The 14,758-nt window shown below is 38.1% G+C and overlaps 1 protein-coding gene across 12 annotated transcripts in view; it reads right to left on the reverse strand.

Annotated features, from left to right (window-relative positions):
* LOC128256335 (nipped-B protein) overlaps positions 1–14,758 on the reverse strand; it is a 215,936-nt gene that overhangs the window by 113,285 nt on the left and 87,893 nt on the right. For all 12 annotated transcript variants that reach the window (XM_052986636.1, XM_052986627.1, XM_052986634.1 and 9 more), the window contains exons 10-11: positions 1,564–2,250; positions 1,274–1,505 (exon numbers count right to left, since the gene is read on the reverse strand). In XM_052986636.1, the coding sequence (XP_052842596.1) occupies positions 1,274–1,505; positions 1,564–2,250 (919 nt within the window). The remainder of the gene's footprint in view (positions 1–1,273; positions 1,506–1,563; positions 2,251–14,758) is intronic.

The raw sequence follows: 14,758 nt of genomic DNA on the forward strand, positions 1-14,758 counted from the left end.
TTGAGCGAACCGCTTTTGTCACCCCCGAAGGTCCATATGAATTTTTGACCTTGCCTCTTGATTTAAAAAAAGCTCCGTCTGTGTTTCAGCGCGTTATAATTAATGCATTGGGTAATCTTGCATACACTTACGCCTTAGTGTACTTCGATGATGTTTTGATTGTGGCCGAAACCAAGGATGAAGCTTTAGATCGATTGCAGGTCGTACTAGAGGCCTTGAGCAGGGCTGGGTTTTCATTTAATGTAACAAAGTGTTCCATTCTTAAGACTAGGATCGAATATCTGGGGTTTGAAGTTAGCAATGGACAAATTCGCCCAAATCCTTGAAAAATTGAAGCGCTGACAGAATTGCCACTTTCAAAAACGGTAGCGCAATTGAGACAATTTATAGGGCTAGCTTCTTACTTTCGGCAGTTTTTACCAAAATTTTCGAAAACATTAAAGCCTTTGTATTTGCTTATTTCAAAGAAAAACTGTGAAATCGTCTGGCAGTTAGAACATGAAAGGAACCGTTGCCAATCATACTTAACCCTCAACATTCGATAGAACTGAACACAGAAGCCAGCTCAATTGGCTATGGGGCAATATTGCTTCATGGAGTGGACAAGAAGCCCTATGTTGTAGAATATTATAGTAAATAACGCCACGTGCTGAATCCAAATACCACTCAAACGATCTAGAGACACAACAACACATGGGCCAGGGCCAGCAGGCCCGAGTTTTGGCCAAAAGTCAGTTTTTTTTTGTGAAAATTAATAAATAAAGTATAGGGCTATTTTTAATATATTTAAAGCTAATTTATGCCAACATTTCGGAGAATTTTATTGAATGGATTTTTTTGCCATATTTTTCACGCAAAATTGAGTAAAAAAAAAATCTAGTGAAAAGAGATGAATACTTAGCTGATCGAATTTCTTGTGAAGTCATTAAAATTGATTAAAATGTTTATAAAATATCAACAAAAACTTTAAAAACTCGAGCTTTTTTTCGTAATGGGATACTTTTCTTTAGAATTACTTTCGGGTACCCTCTGGAAATGAAGTGAGTCCTTTAAAAATAGGTTTTTTGATCAATAAACTACCAAAATCACCCGCCGATTTCGCGCGGTTTTGCTTTAGTTTTCGAGAAGTATGAATTTAATTTGAAGAAGTGGCAGTTTTGAATATTTTATGCAGCCCACTGAAAAGCGGCGTTGATACGAGCAGAACTTATATATATATATATATATATATATATATATATATATTAAGCTTAATTTATATTGGTAAACATACCACCAGTCTTATGTTTAGTCCGACATTTAGACTTTCTCAAAGGCAGTCCTTTTCCATCATCCCTTATCCGACGTCTTTGATAAATTACATCTCGATACCACTGTACCAAATAAAAGTGCCGAGCATAGTCCCAGATTAAATTTTCTTCTTGAGCATTTACAGCTAGGAAATCCAAAAGTATTTTTTGTAGAAACTCGATTCGCTGCTCCTCGGGTTGTAGTTCAAATTGAGCCTGTAAAGTATTCTTATTAAGTTTTTTTTAAAGCAGTTTAGACAAACGTGTTACATACATTATTTGCATTTAAGTCACCCTCCTTTTCTTGTTCTACTTTTATTGATTTTATCATTGAATCAATTATGTTAACCTTACACCGAGATTCAACAGTATCCTTACGCAATCGAGCAGCTACAATGCCCAGGTAATCCAATGAAACTAAGCGAATGCTCTGTTCTATGCCCTTGTCAGACACATAGCGAACCAGCATAGTTCCCAACAGCGAAAGTAACAATTCAGATGCAGGCCATTCGGGTCTGTTAACGGTAGCCAGTAAATCATGAATAAAATTTTCAAAAAGTGGTCGGAAATCAATTTCATTAGACCGTGATTTGCATTTATTTAAAAACGTTGTTAAGAAGTTTCCACCTATACTGATAGCGACATCATACTTTTGTAAAACAATTATATCCTGATCTGGCTGAACAGTTTTTGTAGCTCCGCTGGGGAGGTTTTCGTCATCTGCAACATTCAATTGAGTCTTAGTACATAGTTTTCCGGTATCACAAAGTGAATCTGGCAAAATAGTTGCGCATTGAATTAGTTGTAGAACAAGTGCTGTAACCATTTGAATAGTTCCCCCATTATTTGTTAGTTTATATGGGCGTAGGTTTTTTTTTGATGAAGGTAAGCGGTCGATCGATGTCAAAATGTCTCCCAGAATGCTGTTCCTGATTTTATCGTACCTTTCCTTGCGAAAAATCTAAAATAAATAAAGCAGATAACAAAAACATGAATTGATAATTATAGTCTAAAGTAAATAAAGCGGGTAACATAAACATGTATTGAAAATATGAAGAGTTTAAATGATCCCAACATCCAGATTTAATGTGACTACATTTTCGGGACAGATGGTTAAAAACAAATTCTGATTAAATACTAATTTGTTTTGTGTTAAACAAACTTATACTTATTTTACATATTAAACACAGCCTTCATATTTTGGGACTTTTTTACATATCCATGTGTAAGTTTCCACAGACATGTCTAGATCAACTTTCACGGTGATGCCGATACAGAACACAACAACATACAAAAAATATTTTTATTATACCCTTGGTAAGTTAATTTCCCTCAAAAGACTGTAAGGCAGTGGAGGACGCATCGCGTTCCCAGACTATTAAATGCCCGTTACTCAGCTAACAAACTTCATACAATCGGAGTTTATGATGCTCAAAAGTTGCAAAAGTGCAGCAAGTGAGCGGACGTGTTTTGCGCGAGCTTCGGTAAAAGTTGAAGAAAGTGAATGTTTTTAAAGACAAATGAAAAAATACACAAACAAAAATAATATAGAAAATAAGCGAAAAGACGCTAAAACAGAGGTAAATAGTTATTCAACAAAAAAAAAAATCAATGATATGATTAGTGCCACGCTAAAAAAAGCTCAATGAGCGACGCAGCAAGAGCGTCGAAGCTCAGCGATCCGAAGAGACGGGTACTTCTCGTATATATCAACTCGCGATACCGAAATCCAAAAACCGGCTACCAAGGGTATCTCGGCCCTACTGACGGTCGATAGCCAAAGAGCACGGTCTTGAGTTCTCAGTGTAAAACCCCCCTCACCATCAGAATCGACCAATGGAGCACCAACAATATGCAAAAAGTCTGCAATTGCTTCAAAAGAAATAACAACAAATACAGCAACGGCAGCAAAATTAACAACACAGACAGAAACGTCTTTTATCGCGAAACCGACTGCGAAGTCGTTGACCGCAGCGTCAAATACTACGGCAACAAAAACTCTGACAGCTAAACAAAAACAAAACTATATGCAACAATCAGGCCTGGCCATACAATCCGGCATGGATAGCTACATCCAAATTAAGCGTAAGCTTAGCCCGCAGAGCACCGGGACTGGTTACAAACCAAAAAAAAAAAACGTGTCCAAAGAGAGAACGAATTACCCGGAAGATCTAATGACAACAGATCTGCTCTCCTAGCTGAAATTCAACCAGAACTGGGTCAAGAGTCACAACCGAAACCTATGTCCCCACCAATTTACATTAGGGAAAAAAGCTCGAACGCCCTGGTCAACAAGTTTGTTGCGCTGGTCGGGAATGGAAATTTTCATGTTGTTCCGCTTACTAAAGGGAATACTCACGAAACCAAACTTCAGACCAAAGGAAGACCCCCAAAAGAAGAAATGTGGAGACTGCGGAGGAAATCACACGGCTAACTACAGAGGCCGTGTGGTCTACAAGGAGTTGAAAAACCGCATGCGACGATTGACAACCACGCGCCATCAAATGCTTAAAAATTGTAAGCTTACTCAAAAACGACCCGGAAGATCCTCATTTGGTCAGCTTAATACCCAGAAGGGCTTCTCATACGCCGATGCCCTTCGATCAGGAACGGAAAACCCACTCCAGTCTAATCTAGGAAACCTAGGACTCAGGACAGTCATAACGCACACAGGAATAAATGATGGTTACCATGCAACAAAGTATGATGGAAGTATAAGAAAACGACCATGGAAACATTATGTCAAAACCAGAACATGGTTTTACAGTTGCTTGCAGCTAAGCAGTCCAAATAATTAATGGCAAACCTACGATAATAAAGCCCACGGCGGAACCGGCATTCTAATTTGGGAACACATCAAGCACCATGCTCACCAAAGGTTTGCAACAAACTACTTGCAGACCACGTCTATCATAGTGCAGCTAGGTAACGGAAACCTTTCTACAGCCGCCGTATACTGCCCGCCTCGCTTTACAATTTCTGAAGGACAATTCTTGGTTTTTTACAACTTACTAGGAGATCGCTTCATAGTGTAACGTACACACCTAGACGGTGTACGATACAATTTTTGGTAGTATGTAAGGTTATAGGCAACGCTAGCCGATATTTGGTGAGTGATAGAAAATACTAGAAATTAAGGAATATACTAGAAATCCCGAAAGCGAGAAAAAGGGAGCGTGGGGAAGGTGGTCATACACCGATCGAGCGAGCGCTCTCTTGTGTCGGAATGGTAAGACGGGGCGGACGTGTCTCCCGCAGTAATTTTCCGTGTAATCCGAGTGACGCCTCGACCGCGCGACGGCACGCGACCAGTGAGGTTAGTGTACATAATATTCCTCCCCGTTAAGTAAAGACGGTGTAGCAGACTTGTAGGAGGGTATTATATAAATAAAATAATCTAGAAAAAAAATAAAGAGAAGAAGTAAAAGTGAAACCCTTCGTTTGTGATTCTTTTATTCGCAGTCGATCAGTAGCTTCTCTCCTCGTAGTGCATGTGAACTGTACGCGGACATCCGGCCCGTCTGGTCTAGTATCTCAGCCTACCTCATCGTAGTATTTGAGACCCGCACGTGGACACCCGTCCCGTCTGGTCTAGTATCTTAGATTCCCTCCTCGCAGTGCATGCGACCGGTACGTGGACACCCGTCCCGTCTGGTCTAGTATCTTAGATTCCCTCCTCGTAGTGTAAGTGACCTGTGCGCGGACATCATTCCCGACTGGTCGACCATACCGCCATCCTTTTCCCTCAACCCCCTCCACGTCCGACAAATTCTACCCGGCTTGGCCTCGCCCGAAGGTCCAGCCCGGTGGGTTTTTGACCTCCGATACGTGGAAAACGACTTGCGCGTGACGCCCCCTGCCGGCCCCACTCTCGCGAAACAGTGTCCTGGCTTGGCCTCGCCCGAAGGTCCAGCCCGGTGGATTTTTGGCCTCCGGCACGCGGAAAACGACTTACGTGTCCCAATCGCGGAAGTGACCAGTGGGATCACCCGGCGTCCCCACCCTCGTGAAATCGTTCGCCTGGCTTGGTCCCTGACTTAATAGATTTTGAGGTGACAAAAAACATTCCACATAATAAGCGCCAAGCGCTTTCGGACCTCTCATCTGACCATTCGTCAGTAATTATAACTCATCTTCAAAGCCCAGAAACCACAGACCACCCCCACAGGCTGACATCGCACAGAACCAACTGGCTAAAATATAAAAAGTATTTAAGTTCTCACATTGAATTAACCCCGCAGCTTAACATCGAAGCGGACATCGACTGTTCTACCGATGCTCTTGAAGATATACTTGTGGCAGCTGTCTCTATTTTAACACCAAAAGGGAAGGACTAGCAAAACAACCATTTCAAAACAATTCTACAAATTGAACAGACTGTACTGGGAAAAGAAACGACTGCGACGTGCTTGGCAAACCAACAGATCGCCATTCTCAAAACAACGTCTTAAGAAAGCCACACGCACACTAAACCGAGCCCTGAAGAAAGACGCTGAAAACGCTTTCGCCAACGAATACAAAATATCCTCTGTTGAGGGCTCACCCAAACCTAAGCTCTCCAATCGAAACAGTCACTCCGATAAGAAATTCATCAGGAAGCTGGTCCCGCAGCGACAAAGATAGAGCCGAAACTTTTGCTTCACATCTCCGAAAAGTCTTCCAGCCGAACTCAGCCACTGGTCCATTTGTGTTACCACAAACCGAATCTGAAACTAATTCCATACCAACACAGTTTCAGCAAAAGGAGATCGCGAAAGTCACTCGGGAACTGAAACCGAAAAAGGCCCGGGGCGGTGACCTTATAACCCCAAAAATTATAATTGAACTTCCAATCTCTGCTACCGAGGTTATTATGAAACTCTTCAATGGGATAATACGTCTCGGATACTATTTATTTGTTAATTAGTTTATTATCGTGTATGTCTTAACTGTTGGAAAAATGCTTTTTAACACACATAATACCATATCTGAAAGCACATAAAGATATCCCGGCCCATCAATTTGGCTTCCGTCCAAGCCATGGAACAATCGAACAAATTAACAGATTAACATCAGAAATTCGGACAGCCTTCATTGCATCGCAATATTCCTCGATGTATCTCAAGCCTTCGATCGAGTCTTGCTTGATGGCCTCATTTATAAAATCAAAAAGAAACTTGCCTACATACACTCATAAGCTACTTGAGCCGTATCTCTACAACAGAGTCTTCGCAGAAAGGTGCAACACAACAACATCTGACGACTACATTATCGGAGTCTGGCAAGGAAGCGCACTTGTACCTACGTCAGTTCGTTGACGACACTGCAATCTTAAGTCGCTAGATGCCCAAACCGAGCAACAACACAACTAGCCAATCACCTCATCGTAGTAGAGAGGTGGCTATCTGACTGTGGTATTAAAATAAATGAACAAAAATGCGTTTACACTAAACAGGCAAACATGCCCTTCACTATCATTGAATAGTACGCAGATTCCCCAAGTCAACGAAGTAACGTATCTCGGCGTTCACCTAGACAGACGACTAACCTGGAGAAGACACTTCGAATGCAAGAAACTATATTAAAAACTAAAAGCCAGCAGCTTCCACTGGGTCTTAAACGCTCGATCGCCCCTGCGTCTGAAATACAAGGTCTTGCTGTACAATTCCACTCTCAAGCCCATCTAGACATATGGCTTCCAGACATCACCCCGACATCATACAGCGCGCACAATCATAAATCCTGAGAACTATCACTGGGGCACCATTGTATTTTCACAACCAAAACATCAACAGAGACCTCGGCATTCTTGCAGTAAAAGATGAAACAGACAAACAAAAAGCGACCTACAATGATAAACTCTCTCTGCACCCAAATCATCTCGCAAGAAGCTTCACTCGGGTTTTCAGCAGAATGACCAGCAATAATTCTAAGGGCCCCATAACTCAGTCATACGACTGTTAGTTAGGTTATCATACCATAGGATTTGATACAACTATTATTAGTATCCGAAAGGAAAAGAAAAAGAAAAAAAATCTGCCCCAAATGCATAGGCAACACGAGAAGCTAAGAGAATGCGCCACCCACACCACTCGCTAACAGTTCTTTACATCAGTGATCACCGGCAGAGCAGCTGCCTATCAGCGACCGAGCAGGGGCATAGAGGCGGCAGAGGACTTAATAACTTTAAAACTTCTAAAATAATAACTCAATTTTGATAATGTTTGAGTCTACCGACAGATATGACCGAAACACATTAACAGAATGTGTCTCGGAGTGACGCAACAGACTTTCGTGATTTGTGGGCGTTAGAGTGGGCGTGGATCAGTTTTAAATAAACTTGCGCTGCGTACGAATCAATAGAGTCTGCATTTCAAATCTCAAATCTCGAGTTTTTATAGCTTCCGAGATTGACTCGACTATTGATCCTGATCAAGAAAAAAAAAAAAAAACAAATAGTTTTTTTGTCAAAATCAATTTATTTTATTCAAAATAGTTTGCTTTAATACAGCGTTTTGCACGGTCCAAAAGCATGTCGAACGAGTGATTTAGCTCGTTGCCCGGTATGGCCGCCAGTTTGCCGGTGCAAGTCTTTTGAATGGCCTCTACGTCTGCATAACGCTTTCCTTTCATCGGCAAATGCATTTTTCCGAAAAGGTAGAAGTCGCACTGTGCCATGTCAGGTGAATATGGGGAGTTGTTGATGGTTAAAATGTGATTTTCGGTCAAATAGTCGGACACAAGCGTCGATCGATGAAACGGCTCATTATCGTGCAACAAACGCCAACTTCAATCTTCGCGATATTCGGGGCGAACACGTCGAATACGGCGCACCAAACGCTTCAAAACTGCGAGGTAGAATACCGCATTAACGTTTTGGTCGGGTGGAACAAATTCTTTGTGAACAATACCCTTGGAATCATAAACACAAATCAGCATTGTCTTCTCTTTTGACTTCTCCAGGCGCGATTTTTTGGGTTTCGGCTCGTCCGACGCCCTCCATTCAGCACTCTGGCGTTTCGTTTCGGGACTATATTGAAAACACCACGTTTCGTCACCAGTCACAATCTTGTAAAGGAAGTTCGGATCTTTTTTTGCCTCTTTAATGATGCCTTTCGAATGTTGAATTCAGTCAATTTGTGCGGAACAAACCATGCACACACCGTTTGTAAGTGTGCATGCGACAAATCGATGTTTTGGAGATATTCAATTCTATTACCATTAATTTCAATAATGATTTCGGCTGATTTTTTATGAATTCACGCACAGTTTCGATGGAATTTTCGGTGATCACGGATTTTGGTTGGCCCACATGTTCATCGTCATTTATGTCCTCACGACCACTTTGAAAACGTTGAAACCACTCGTGTAGTCTGCTACGGGATAGGCATTGATCGCCATAAACTTGTTTCATCAATTGAAACGTTTCGGTAAAAGTTTTACCAATTTTAAAACAAAATTTAATGTTGGCTCTTTGTTCGAAGCTCATTTTCGCACCGATGACAAAAACATAGAGACACTTAAAACGCAATAACCTCACTTCCAATAGATGAAATGTCATTTCGATAGCAGATTCTAACGCACCAGTTGACATATAGATGGCGCCACTAGAGGGCGCTAGATTCAAAAAGTCCTGTTTACTTTGGAACTCACCTTGTATATACTTTATAGGGTCGGAAACGCTTCCATTTACCCATTTACCAATATACGCCTTTATACTACGAATAATGGGTATAAAAATGATAACTACGATTTTTTAAACTTCAACGAACTATGGAACCCAAGCTACTAGAGGAGTTATCAGAGAAACCCCTCAAGAAGAAGTTCTCTCCCCTCCACTATTTGTTCAACTAATCTACCAACTGCTGGTAAGCCCAAATAAAACAAATCTGGTACCATTCAACAGGAAACTTCGATACTGGCTAAGCTTTTGTAAGACCAAATCCTCTGTATTGTATCATAATTGATGGAACACCCTGGAAAAGAAGAACAACATAGGTAAGCTACACAAAATTCGCCACCACCACAAATGACCTGAACACCATCTTAAAGCCCCTGGACATGTTTGTTGAGGGCTCGATGCGTAAACCGCATTGAGTTTTTTAAAAGCAAATGGCGTTTCTTTGAATAGGAAACTTTATTGCTCGTATAGGGTTATGGAGTAGAGATTAACCGATAACACAAGCTACAGCAAAGGATTACAACTTTAAGAACTGTGGCAGTCTTAAATGGGAGAACTTCTGGAGACGCGAAAGGAAAACTAACCTTTGTAAGAGTGCAATAAAGTTAAGTTATAGATGACTGTCTTATAAAGGTTGTTGGCATAACTTAATAAAAAATTTAACATGCCTTAGGATATTCGAATCGAATTAGCAGAGCCCAAAAGCTGTCTTTCCCAGAAGCTTACAGCGCGAGAAAAGTGGATCAAAAGGTTTGACAACAATTTTATACACGAAATCATCCCTACATTAAATCACCCCAAGTATCAATAAAGCGTCAGCCTACATGCAAAACAAAGTGACTACGCCTTTACTCAAACATGGTTTGACTCATGAATTAAATGTGACCTTTAAAAAAATCTCCAATAAAAGCCACCGGGAGTACTTCAAAGCTTTGGATCGCCATAGAGCTTGAGTAAGAAGAAGCAAGGGTTCTTGGGCATTGGCAAGAATGCTACCGTCTCACTTTTACTAAAAAAAAAAAACTCCATATTTTAGCTGCCTTATATACTAAATTTCGTTCGCACTTCCGTTGATATTGAATGAGGTCCTAGATCGGCAGATATCTAAAAGAAAAGTGGGTCTTGCCATTTAATCAGCGAGGATGGTACAGACCAAATACCAGCGAAATTTCTCCAAAACAATCAAATCTGTTAACAGATGTTAACATCGGCTCTTAGCCATATCCCGTTCTTACAATATACCCCTGGCAGTGTCAAGAAAACCATACAGTTTCCTATCGACAAGAAAGGTCCCACTTTAACCCACAACCAGAGAAAAATCTCAAGCTTGAATGTTTGTTTGAAACTAATCGCAACCGACCTCAATATACGGTTTACGAATTGGGTCTCAGAAATCCGGCAAAAACTATTCGTTTTTATATCATTGCAGAGGGTTTTGTTAATTCAGTCAAAAGTTTGCAACGCAGTGAAGAAGACATTTCGACCTATCTTGATCAACATCACTAGGAGAGTTGATCTCGCCATGCCCGTCTGTCCGTCCGTCTGTCCGTTTCTACGCAAACTAGTCTCTCGGTTTTAAAGCTATCTTCATTAAACTTTCGAAATGTTGTATTTCCATTGAAGGTAGTACATAATCCGGAACGAGAGAAAAATTAAAATTTTGCTGTATTTTAATTTTTTTTGTTAGCTCTTCGAGGTATAGTAACGGTTAAATATTTCAGAATTATGTTTTGAATTTCACCAAAACCGGACGACCATATCGCTGCCATGGGAATAATCAAAATGTTAAAAATAAATAAATACAAAAAGAAATGTAATTTCTCTACAAAATGAAATGTAATTTCATTATTTTTGAATTTTTTTTTAAATAATCTTTTACATAGTAATAATTTGATTTCGTAAAACGATATCATAGAGCTTTTTATTTTAAACCTTTTCTCGAAACTGTCTTTTCAAAGTCGGTTGTCAAAATTTCTTGCGAACTACTCAACCGAACGTATTGAAACTATGCACAGGTATTCAAGATAAAATTAACAAGGTCTGGAACAAACGAATATTTTTTTTTTCAATAACAACAATTACAAAAAATAAAAACGTCGACAACATTTTCACCAATGCTAGCATTTCGAAAAATGTTTGTCAAAATACAATTTTGACTTTGTTTTTTAGTTTAATACCTAGTTCATGGTCTTAGCTAAAACATGCATTTCTTATATTTACTGCAAAAAGTTCTGCTGTCAACGCAGAGACACCTTTCTTCCAAGGGACTGCTGTAAATTACGCCGTAATAGCCGAGTTTTGGACAAAAAAAATATTGAAAATGAGCTGTTTTGTGTACGAGGAAGCCCGTTTAACCCCTTAATGGGCTATACCAGTCTCACTTTTTTTTTTTAATCCACTTTTTTAGCCTAATTGATAGTTTACAATTTTATAAATATTCTGTGAAAGCGGAAAGGTCGTAGATTTTGAATGGCGGCGTTCTGATGAGCGACCCCTCGCAGGCAGACTTTAACCGCGTTTTACAAGCTTCCCGATCGGTTTAAAAATAAGATTCAATTATCTTGAATGGGTCCTACCTAAAATGACCTACAGACTTTTGGATCGGTTGAAAATTGTACATTTGGACAAATTAAAAAAATATAATTTATTACACCAAAAAACAGTTTTTTTTTGTTAATATTCGCTACTTTTAAATATATAAATAATATATTTAGTTCCTAATTTCATAAATTGCCTATTTTTTATGGGTTACAGTAGTATAGCTTAGCCAAATCAACAATTTGCAGTTTGAATGACTTTTTACCAGAAGGCATATCAGTCTTAATGAACGCTGATAATATGACGTTATTTGCTGTGATTAATGCTTAACAAACTCGCAATGTTGTGTGCTCTATAGTCTGCAGGCAAACCTTAAAAAAAGTAAGATAATGACTGTAAGGGTTGGTAAAGGTCGCAGGTCTCAAAAACAAGCTGAAGTTTATGTACCCTTGCAGTTATTGTAAATCACCTACATTTTAAATATATGTTTTGAAACATTGAAGCTACGATGATTTTCAGCTCAAATTTTCGATCGTTCCTATGGCAGATAAATTATATCGTTTTCCGATTTTTTATAAAATGAGAAGCGTAATTCTGAACTGCTTAATTATTAATAAGTCAAAAAAACAAGAAAAGAAGCAAACTTCGGCAAGCTGATGTTCATATACCCTTGCAGCTATTGCAAAAATTAAATATTCTTAAAACCATTAAAATTATCATTTTCTTGCGTGTATGTTTAAAAACATTGAAGCTATGATGATTTGCAGCTCAATTATTCGATAGTTCCTATGGCAGATATATGATATCGTTTTCCGATATTAATAAAAATAAAAGCGTAATTCTGAACTGTCAAATTATCAATAAGTCAAAAAGAATTTTAAAAAAAATTACAAAATGAAAAAGATACATCGTCCGATCCGACTCGTTCCGAATTATGTACTACCAGCAATAGAAAGACAACTTTTGGGAAAGTTTCATGCAGTTAGCTTTAAAACTAAGAGACTAGCTTGCGTAGAAACGGACGGATATACGGACATGGCTGGGTCGACTTTCCTAATGACGCTGATCAAGAATATATATAACTGCCAGGTAGACCCGAAGTCGTCCGAAAAATTAATATAAAAACAGAAACCAGGTATATAATTATATCAAATCAAGAAATCGAAAGTGGATTATTTATTGGAAACTCAATTACAGATTTTAAAAACACATTTGTCCGAATATTAAATACAACAAATATAAATGTAAATTAAATACAGTAAAGATTGAACCACTAGCTGGAATACAATTTTATAAAACACAAACCATAATGAAATCCTAGCCAAACTCAACAAAAATGTTCCACAACAATTTAAGTTTAAAACAGTAGAACCTTCAGCCTCAGAGTATAATAGTCCACTACTAATTGTACCAACAAATCACTACCAGGTTTTAATGATAAAAGATAGCGTTTAGTAATCAATCAAAAAGTATTGTCTGAAAAATTTGCTCTACCAAGAATTGACGATATTCTTGACCAATTGGGTAGAGCTAAATACTTTTCACTTTTAGATCTGAGGTCAGGATTTCATTAAATAGAACTCGAATGTAACATCATTTTCCACGAGCAATGGCTACTATCGCTTCAAGCGATTACGTTATGGTTTTAAATAGCGCCAAATTTTTTTCAAAGAATGATGAAAATTGCATTTTCAGGTATTGAAACTTCAAAGGCATTCTTGTAAATGGATGACCTAAATGTCATCGGTTGTCCGGAAAAACAAGCTTCGGCAAGCCGAAGTTCATATACCCTTGCAGCTATTTCAAAAACTTAATATTCTTGAAAACATTAAAATTATGATTTACTTGCGTATATGTTTAAAAACATTGAAGCTATGATGATTTGCAGCTTAATTATTCGATAGTTCCTGTGGCAGCTATATGATATAAAAAGCGAAATTCTGAACTGTCAAATTAAAAATAAGACAACAAGAATTAAAAAAGAAAAATAACAAAATAGAAAAGTTACATTTAAAAAAAATGTTTATATATTTTTATTTTTCGTGAGAGCTATCTGATATAGTCGTCCGATTTTAATGAAATTTAAAACGTAATTCTGAAATATTTAACTATTACTATATGTCGAAGAACTAAAAAATAAATTAAAAAACAGCAGTCATAATTTTTTTTTATTTATTTTTCCGCTTGTTCCTATGGGAGCTATATGATATAGTCCTCCGATTTTGATGAAATTTAAACTGTAATTTTGAAATATTTAAATATTTACTATATCTCGAAGAACTACAAAAAATTAAAAAACACCAAAGTGTTAATTTTTATACCCTTGCAGAGGGTATTATAACTTCAGTCAGAAGTTTGCAACGCAGTGAAGGAAACATTTCCGACCTTATAAAGTATATATATTCTTGGTCAGTATCACTAGTCGAGTCGATCTAGCCATGTCCGTCTGTCCGTCTGTCAGTCTGTCCGTCTGTCAGTCCGTTTCTACGCAAACGAGTCTCTCAGTTTTAAAGCTATCTGAATGAAACTTTCCCAAAAGTTGTCTTTCTGTTGCAGGTAGTATATAAGTCGGAACGAGCCGGATCGGACGACTATAGCATATAGCTCCCATAGGAACAATCGAAAAAAAAAATAAAAAAAAATTATAACTTTGCTGTTTTTTAATTTTTTTTTAGTTCTTCGACATATAGTAATGGTTAAATAACTCAGAATTACGGTTTAAATTTCATCAAAATCGGACGACTATATCATACAGCTCCCATAGAAATAATAAAATTATATAAAATAACTATCTAATAATTGAGCTGCAAATCATCATAGCTTCAATGTTTTTAAACATATACGCAAGTAAATCATAATTTTAATGTTTTCAAAAACATTTAATTCTTGCAATGCAAGGGTATATGAACTTCGGCTTGCCGAAGTTTGCCTCCTTTCTTGTTTTATTTATTTTTATGATTGTTCCTATGAAATATTTAACCATTACTATATCTCGAAGAATTAAAAAAAAATTAAAAAACACCAAAGTTATAATTTTTTTTATTTATTTTTCCGATTGTTCATATGGGAGCTATATGCTATAGTCGTCCGATCCGGCTCGTTCCGACTTATATACTACCTGCAATAGAAAGACAACTTTTGGGAAAGTTTCATGCAGATAGCTTTAAAACTGAGAAACTAGTTTGCGTAGAAACGGACGGACAGACGGACGGACAGACGGACAAGAATATATATACTTTATAGGGTCGGAGATGTCTCCTACATTGCGTTG

The sequence above is a fragment of the Drosophila gunungcola genome (genome assembly GCF_025200985.1).
Source record: "Drosophila gunungcola strain Sukarami chromosome 2R unlocalized genomic scaffold, Dgunungcola_SK_2 000015F, whole genome shotgun sequence".
NCBI lineage: Eukaryota > Metazoa > Arthropoda > Insecta > Diptera > Drosophilidae > Drosophila > Drosophila gunungcola.